This window comes from Mus musculus, chromosome 3 (assembly GCF_000001635.26).
Source record: "Mus musculus strain C57BL/6J chromosome 3, GRCm38.p6 C57BL/6J".
Lineage (NCBI taxonomy): Eukaryota > Metazoa > Chordata > Mammalia > Rodentia > Muridae > Mus > Mus musculus.
Window position 1 is genome coordinate 55,455,695 of NC_000069.6, and position 9,356 is coordinate 55,465,050.

The 9,356-nt window shown below is 43.3% G+C and overlaps 1 protein-coding gene across 21 annotated transcripts in view; it reads left to right on the forward strand.

Annotated features, from left to right (window-relative positions):
• Positions 1 to 9,356, forward strand: part of Dclk1 (doublecortin-like kinase 1) — a 296,766-nt gene that overhangs the window by 213,392 nt on the left and 74,018 nt on the right. For 10 of the 21 annotated variants that reach the window (XM_017319447.2, XM_006500983.4, XM_006500982.2 and 7 more), the window contains exon 6: positions 7,307 to 7,401. In XM_017319447.2, the coding sequence (XP_017174936.1) occupies positions 7,307 to 7,401 (95 nt within the window). Of the gene's footprint in view, positions 1 to 5,971; positions 6,389 to 7,306; positions 7,402 to 9,356 lie in introns of those variants that run through there. The other 11 variants (NM_001357468.1, NM_001195539.2, NM_001111052.2 and 8 more) reach the window with 5 other exon arrangements.

The window sequence follows — 9,356 nt, forward strand, 5'->3', positions numbered from 1 at the left end:
CACAATCAGAGTCTCTGGAATGGAATTCTGGAAAGGTCTGGAAAACATGACATAGCTGAGTTACATGTCAGATTACACAGGACCACAAAGCCATGTTTCCTGTTATAGCTGTTAGGAGGTGAAAGAGGACTTAAGAAGGGTTGTCAAGGGCTACTCCTGAGTCTCGGCAGCAGGGCACCACCCTAGACAGAACAAGTCTATGTGCAGGGAGGGATGCTCTGGGGTCCTATGGTCCCCCTGGAAAGAAATTAGCAGGAGAGAACTGAAACCCTGTTGGAAATGAAGGAAAATTTCCAAGGGTTGTAAACCAATGACTTTAACCAAATATGAGGATGAGAGCAACGGAGATCGATTCTGTTTGTCCAGGGCAGGGGTAAGGGCAGTTACTCCTTTAGACATGAGAAACGTGTGGTGCCACAGAAAAGTCAGGAAACATAAGTGACTGTTTTAGTAAGGAGATTTGAGCTGACAGTGTAGACCCTGGCAGAAAGTAAATTTTTTAAACAACATAAATGTATGACTCCTCTGCCCTATCCAGAGATTTGCAAAGATGAAAATAGAACCCTCAGGGTTGTCTGCCTTTCTGAGAGCAGTTTAGAGGGGTCTAGAAAACTGTGAGTGAGAAGTAATAGCCTCAAAAGCAAGAAGATGGAGGTGGTGGGAGAGATACTTCATTCTGGAAGCCACAATACAAGGAGTTCATAGAGCCACCAAAGTGAGAACGCAGCTAAGAAGTTCAAGCAGGCGAGACCCCATGGCTGTGGGGTCTTGCCTGGGAATGTTCTCCATGATTTCATGATTAGGTTGCCCCAGCCTGGCTCCCAGGCAGAGGTGGGAGAAGGATATGCTGTCTCAAATGGTGGGTAGAGGTTCAAAGGGGTTTCTTGCCAGTAGCTGTGCTGACCCATGTTGCTTGTGCTAAGCCCCTCACTATAACCACAGCCTTGAACCAACTGTTAGAAACTCAAAACTTCTGTCATTTAACCTATTTGGATCATGGTTCCTTCTGGGTGGTTGCTGACTGCGTGAATGAACTGGAAAATACCAGGAAATGTGTCTTTCTATCATTTACCGCTGCTGTTGCTGGTGGCCACTCCTCTCCATCGCTCCCACCCAGCATATGGGCTATTCAGAGTCATCAAAGCTCTGTCTCACCTGGCTCTGCTGGAATCTGACAAATACAAAGGTGGATGCTCGCAGCCAACCATGGGACTGAGCACAGGGTCCCCAACGGAGGAGTTAGAGAAAAGACAGAAGGAGCTGACGGGGTTTGTAGCCACATAGGAGGAACAACAATATCAACCCACCAGATGCCCCCAGAGCTCCCAGGGACTAAGCCACCAACCAAAGAGCACACATGGAGGGACCCATGGCTCCAGCTGCATATGAAGCAGAGGATGGTCACTGATGGTCTCATCCGTGGGAGGATAGGCCCTTGGTCTTGTGAAGGCTCAATGCCCCAGTGTAGGGGAATGCCAGGACAGGGAAGCTGGAGTGGGTGGATGGGTGAAGCAATATCCTCATAGAAGCAGGGAGATGTGGGATGGGATAGGGGGTTTTCAGAGAGGAAACCAAGAAAAGGGATAACATTTGAAATGTAAATAAAGAAAATATCGAATGAAGAAGAAAAAGAAAAAACTTAGGAAAAAGAACTGTTCCCTTCACCTACTATGCTACCATCTTGTGTTCTTGTGGGTATTTTGTTTGTTTGTGTTGGTTTGGTTTTGCCGAGTCTATATGCTTTCTCATTCTCCTTCTACCTACATCATCCTGATATGTGGCAAGCCAAGGACACAGGGCTCTGAAAGACATTCTGGGCCATTAACAGTCTCCTCTGTGTCTAGGAAATCAAGGGTAGTCTAAGGCATGGTCCAGAGCCCCACCCCGGGACCTGCAGGTACCCATGCATGTGCCTCCACTTTCTTTCCTGGACCTGTACATTTCAATGCCAAAGATAAACAAGCCTTGCATGTTAGACAATGACAGGGAAATGGCAAGTGGATTTCATTCCAAAAAGTGACCATGTAACACTTAATTAAATTTAAAAAATAATTTAAAATTAATTAAATTAAGAAATACATAAAAGGTAAAGGACAAATCAGAACTTCCAGTCATAGCAAACAGCTTGGAACTTATACACGCAGTTCAAAGAGAAAGGAAACAATGACCACTGAAGAAATCCACTTGGACATTTTATTTTTACTTGTAAAAATTCTGTTGTAAAATCTAGGCATGGGGGCTCATGCTATAGTCAGCCCTCAACAGGCTGAAAAGACAAAGATCACATTCCAGTCTAGCCTGAGATACTTAGCAAGACCTTGTCTCCAAAAACCAAAGTAATAGTAATAATTTGAATTTGTTCATTACAATTCATGAAATTATATTCTATGAATTATATTCTCATTCCTAAACATTTTCCTAGGGTTTTTTTTTAATATATTTCTTTGTATTCTGGTAGGATGTTGATAAAACTTCCTAATTGACTTTTTGTTTGAAGGTAAGACACAATTTACAAATGCAAATTCTTTGTAAAATCTCTTCCTTCCTTCCTTCCTTCCTTCCTTCCTTCCTTCCTTCCTTCCTTCCTTCCTTCCTTCCTTCCTTCCTTTCTCCCTTCCTCCCTTCCTTCCTTCCTTTCTTTTTCTTTTTTTTTTTTTTAACAAAAGTCCTGAAGGCCAAATGGAGCTCTGGGCTCTTTGCCTTTTATAGCACAAACATCTTCAAATGTGCAGAAAGCCTTGAGAAACCATGCAGTCATTTGCTCCTGAGGAAGCTTAGTTACTCTAGCAAGCAAGGGGTGGGGACTTCCAGCTGAGGTGGTAGTAAGTATGAAGTAGGTTTGGTGTGTAGCTTCTCTTAACATCTTTTACATCCTAGAAGCCCCACAGTGGTTCTCCTTCCTTCCTCTTTTTGTGTCTACCTTTTACAGCAGAATTTAGGTCTGTGCTTCCAGAAAAGGAAAAGACAGATCAAAAGTCCATGTGCATTTTGATTCTGTTACAAAGAACTGTCTGGGGTAAGATGGAAAACGTCTAACCACTGATGTTACCTCAAGACACCTTTGTATTTTAAAATTGTCACAGGCAAGTCTGTCCATCCCTCTGTGCCCTGTTTCTTCCAGAGAGACACAAATACCCTTAATCGTTTCCTGAAGACATTTCTTGGCCATTTTTTTTCACTTAGGAGAGCCCCTACTTCAGCAGAAGTTGTGGGTTTTTTCCCTCCCTAATGCTCATTTTAATTCCTAGTGATATGCAAACTCTAGCATGGAGTGATTCTACCTGATTACCCACACACCCTTTTGCCTCTCCTGGGTCTTCTTATATGACCCAGAGTCCCTTGATATGATTGTGTATCCTGGGCCGAATCAAATACTATCCCTCTACATCCATTTCATAACTGCAAAAGTTGATAGACTTCTACCACCATACCTGACCCTCCAAAATCTTTATTTATTTGTCTATTTATTTTAGTCTTTAACAGTTTTATGTATGTATATGATAAACTTTAGTCATTTTTACCCCATTAGTCTCTGTCGTCCCCCTCCCTCTCTGCTAAAATCCTTACTCTCCCTAGTGCTTCCCACCTACTTTCCTATCTTTCTATGTCTGCACGACCCATTACATTAACTAGAGGTGCTTGCATGAGTGGAGGTGAGAGGCTGTTTACAGAAGCATGGAAAATGTATCAAGGCTATGTGACTGGAGAAAGTGACACCCCTTTCCCTAGCAACCGTTAGTCGGTTAGTTGTCAGTAGAACTTCAGGAAGGCTGGGACCTCTTGCAGGATGAAATGTTGATGGGTGTAATCTTGTGTAGGTTTTGTCTGTATAACAACAGATTCGGGGAGTTCATGGGTACAACGGCCATGTCATGCCCCAAAGATGTCCTTCTTGGCTCTCCTTCCCATTCTCCATGTGTCTCTTCTTCCAGAATGTTCCTGAGGCTTGGCATTTTAAACCAGTTATGAGTCTCTGCACTAAGCACTACCAGCGGAAATAAGAAGTTTCTCTAAGTAAGATTCATAGCATTGCCAGTCTATGGATATAAACATGTCTACTTAGAATACGGTTTGGCCATGTGTCCATGTAGTAAAATTATAGTAGTGGGTTCCCTGCATGGCCTACAGTTTCTTGGCCATTAGCTCTTGACCAGGTTAATGGTACAGGCATGAATTCCTTCCTGAGATAAGGCCTCTATCCCATTAAAATAGTAGTTGGTTATCAACCATACATTCATGCCACTATTACACAGTAGGCACATCTTGCCAGGACTGATCTTACTGTAGCTCAAAAGGTTCACAGCTAGGTGATGACTTTTCTTCTCCAGCATCCTGCATAGCACCTTCCAGCACCTTGAAAGCCAGTGTCATAGTTACTTTCCTATTGCTGTGAAAAGGTGCTATGGCCAGTGCGGCATATAGAGATAGCACTTAATTGGGGACTTGCTCATAGTTTTAGAGGGTTAGTCCATGATCATCATGGCAAGAGGCATGGTGGTAGACAGGCAGGCATGGCACTGAAACAGTAGCTGAAAGCACAACTACTTTAGAAAAATAGAGACAGGGGTGTGGAGTTTGGGCCTGGGGCAGGCTTCTGAAACCTCACAGCCCATACTCAGTGACATATCTCATCTAACAAAGCCATGCCTCCTAATCCTTCCTTAATAGTTCACCAACCTGGAACCAAAAGTTCAACTGTGTAAGCCTACGGGAACCACTCACACTCAAACCACCACAGCCTGCTGGAAAGAAGCTTTTAGATCTCCTCCAGCTTGATTTACCTTCATTCAGTGCCCATAGTATGTGGCATCGGCAACAGGGTTGACCATCAGTTCTGGTGGACAGCCAGGTCGATGGCAGTAAGCTGAATTCTTTCGGGCATCAGTGGCACTCCCTTGACCAACAGCTCCTGGGGAAGACTCTATCAGCAGTACTTTTGTAGCTTCCGGAAGGAGCACTCTCCCCTCCCATGACCTTTTTATCTTAGCTCGTTAAAAATTATATTTTAATTAACCTATAAAACAGGTTTCCATATGATTTATTTCACACGTCCTTAGTGATGTTTATCCCTCCCTGTAAGCTCTCTCAAATCCTTCTGCACTGTAAACTTTCTCCCTCTTGGATCCACTCCCCACCCCCTTTCGTGGTCTACTCCCTTCTTTCTTCCTTTAAACATAGTATCTGGTCATATCAGGGACATAGTGAAATATTTACTCAGTGAAAATGAGAAGCACTTTATGTCTCAGTTAGTCTTGCTTTAAGATGTGTCTAATATCTTTCCAGCTTCACAGGTGAAAATATTTACTTGGTGCCTGGCATCTGAGACATACACCCACACACACACACACACACACACACACACACACACCTGCATTCTTCATTGTGCACACAGAATCTAAGGTCATTTAGAAGCAATGAATTAGTGGGCGCTTTGATGATAATTTAATAAAAGGTGCCCTTTAGCCAACCACTAGGTGCAGCAACTCTTCTCTTGGTAGGTATGGATTCTGCATCTACAACAATGCTGAAATCTTCTGTTTCCTAGTCTAGCCCTTCCCTTAGAGACCACTGGCTGGGAAGTCCAGTGCAGTAAGCCATGAACAATGAGACCCATCAAATAAAGACAGCCCAGTAGCATGCAAGCAAATTAAAACGCTCACAGCTTGCTGTTGTGCCACGCAAAACATCAGTAAATAAACCCCCTCCCAAGTTTTTAAAGAAATAGTTATCAATATACTTCAAAGGAAAAACTACCAATTAGTACAGTATGTGGCATTTTAAAGATCTTTGGAGTAGTGACAAAAGGTGTCAAGGAGTCTCTCCCCCCCCCCCCCCCCCCCGCTGGCTCCTTACGTTTTTTTATGAGAACTCGGTGTATGAAAAATAAAATCAACAAACACAGAGACTTTTGTGTGTCCCTATCACCTGCAACTTGCCAGGTTTTGGGAGAGTTATTGTCATTTTGATTCTTGTGTGAGTCACTGAGTTGCCAGCCCCCAGAGGCGCTTCATTATGATTCAGTGCAAAGGGATTGAGCCGGCTGGGGCTTCCGGAGTGAGGAGTGAGTGTGTGTCTGGTGGGGGTTGCGGTGGCAACGCGTTGGCAAGAGGCTTAATTGACACCTTTGATGTAGCCTAAGACAGAACCCGCACCTCCCACTGCCGCTGGGAAGACGTCAGCCTTACGCAGGAAAAGGCATCTGCTGATGAATCCTGCATCTCATTCAGCCCGCTCCCCGAGCAGCCTTAGCCTTCCCTAGCTAATCCAACTGCTTCCCAGTCTGCGGGTGCTGGGCTGGGTGCTGGGCTTGGTGCTGAGAAGAGGCTCTGGCTCTTGGCTATTTTCAGGTCAAACACTAAGACTGTGTCCATGTTAGAGCTCATAGAAGGTAAGTGGAATGCACTGCCGTCTCTTTCCCCTCAGGGCACCTCCCAGAATGTATGTGTCTCCTGTCTGATTCTTCTCTCCCTGTGCATATCTGCAAGGTTTCCAAGTTAGAGTAGCAGGCAGCCTTTGATATCTTTATACAGTCGTGTCTTCGGGGGGGGGGGGGGGGTATGTGTTCCCAAAGGTGGCGCTAGCTAGAGAAAAGGATAGCCTGGCTCCTTGGTTTCATCTCAGCTTGCTGACAATGTTTCCCACAACTTGAGTGTTGGGTAGAATTCCAGAGTTTGAGACCTGTTGGCAGCTTTTTTTTATCAGTTGAAATTGCAACAAAGACAAACTGTGTGGGGTTTCTCAGCATCTGCAGGCAATTATTTTGTCCTGTTTGAGGCAGACACATCAGAATCAGGCTGGGGGGATAGACAGGACATAAATGAATGTAGAAATGTCTAGAAGTGAGTTATTAAATTATAAAAACACAATGGTCCATTTTTTTTTAAGTCTCTGGGAATGCCACCTGTGAGTGATTTCAACATTTTCTCCCACTGGGTAACTAAAGACACACACACACATGCATGTGTCTCAAAGCCTTGAACATACTCATGAAAATCTCTCTTGGCTTAAATAAAGCCTCCAAAATAAATAAATAAATAAATAAATAAATAAATAAATAAATAAATAACTTGTGCAAAGTACATTTTTAAAAATTATATAACCTGATGTTGTATTAAACACAAGATTGACAGAACAGTGAGTGTCTGAAGATGGCTATTCCCTAAGGCTTTTCTTCCTGAGTCACATTATGGGTCTAATTTTTAGCTGATGTGCCTCCTCTGACTGTCTATTTCCTTGGGAAGATGAATTGCTATGAAAATTCTTTAATGTGCTGTTTTTCTCTCTGTGTGATTCCTCTTATTTCTAGTTAATGGAACCCCTGGTAGTCAGCTCTCTACTCCACGCTCGGGCAAGTCACCAAGTCCATCACCCACCAGCCCAGGAAGCCTGCGGAAGCAGAGGGTAAGGACAAAAGCAAGTCATCTATTGACAAATCTGTCTAGGTTTTGTTGCAAAGTGGCATGGGTGTCAGCAAAAAGTGCTGCTTTTCTTGGGGAATGACCAAGCCAGGGCAAGGGTAACCTGCTGTGGATCACCCACCATTGCTATGGTCCAGCTACGACCCAGGTCTTTCAATTTCCACAAATATGGCCAGTCTTAATTCTGAATAGAATATGCAATTGCTGCTTTAGTTTTAAATACCCTCTTGTTTGTTCATAGTACACATACTTCATTATGTATGCAAGTGTCCTTAGTCATAATTGGTTTTATTAGAAACAGCCATGGATAGTCTCTTAAGGAGCAGGAAAAGCCAGTGGAGGTAGCATCCTGGTGGAGATTGCTCAGTGGTAAGCAGGGTGGTCCAGAGCATCTGTGGAGCCCATGAGGCAGGCCATGGGAACATAGGATGCCAGTTTTGTCAATGGACCCACACTGAGCACATTCTCTTACATTTATTTTGAGCCTCTTGTATAACAGCAGAGAAATACACTGAGCTTAGAGACAGATGTGTAAAAGTTACTGGAAGCTATGTCAGCTTCTCCAAAGCTAAGCAAGGGCGGGGGGGGGGTGACTGTTAGCTCTTCATCTGGAATGAAAAAACTTCTTAAATCCCCTCACTGCTTTTACTGCTCATCCACTCCAGTTATACCAAGGCCAGAAGGGGAGAACTGGGGATGGGAAAAAGAAAAGGTCATGCTGGAAAACAAAGATGAGAAGAGAGGATTATGCTTACTTAAGTGACTTATCTGACGGTGCCCACTGAATAATTTAATCAACAGGGACTCCTCAGAGGCTACTGCATGTAAATATCAGGATGTCTACATTTAATTTCTTTTATTGTGCATTTAAATGACACTTCTAAAAATTGATGAATTTAAGCTCATCAAATATGAAGTCCCTCTAGGTCAAGCTTCCTCTTTCAAACTGGATCTTCAGGCTGCTAACACCATCAATCGTTTTTTATAAGTGGGTGGCCAAAAAGAAATCAGTCTGCAGTTACTTTGAACCTCTTGCCCCAGATTTCTTTCTCTGCTGATCCGTCTAGCATTGAGTTGAGCTTGTTTTGTCTGTTAAAGCCTGTGATTTTGTATCTGGTTTTCTGTTCAATGGTGGGATCGTTTTTATTAGAGAAGTCTGTGGTCGGTCTTCAGTGATTTTAGGAATCATTAATGAGCTACAGAATTGGCCACATTCATTCACTCTCTTACAGGATTATCCTCAGGTGAGGGAAGAGCTGGTGTGGCCATCCTGTACTCACAAATACTAGCCAGCAAAGGCTCCCCTCTGTAGATCAGCCAGATATCCAGCAGAGAGGATGTCTCCTCTCCGGAGCATCCTTTCTCTAGAAGTGTATATGTGCTTCAGAGCTAGTGCAGGAACAAAATTACCTTCTGATCCACTGAACTCAGTCTCAGACTTTGCAATATCTCAGGTTGAGACTAAATTTAGAATGACTGAGAATACAGGCCAGGTTCTCTCCCTAGGTGTTTCTAATAGGGACCCCTCCATCTTTGGAGTGTACAATTTTTCTCAGTTATCATTTATTAACAGAGCAAAGCTAGAATTTGCATCCCTTTCTTCTCAGCTTCCATGGGATTTTTCGTTCAACTGAGGCAGAAAATTTTCATCCAGTATTGTAGTCATTGACTTACATAATTAACACTTTTTAGCCCTTTGGAAATTAGTAACAGGTATGGCTCGCTGACAGGTTTTTCATCTTGCCATTTAAGCCACCAGTATAGCACTATCATTGAGGGAACCAAAATTTTTCTCATCTACTTTTAGAGGGACAAAAAGTTTAGCACCATCTGAAAACATTTATTAAACACATGTTGTAAGCAGGATACCGAATGCTTTCAAAGACGGGTTAGTCTCTAGGCTTTTGAGTTTGGCTACACATATTCAAAGATGGGTCT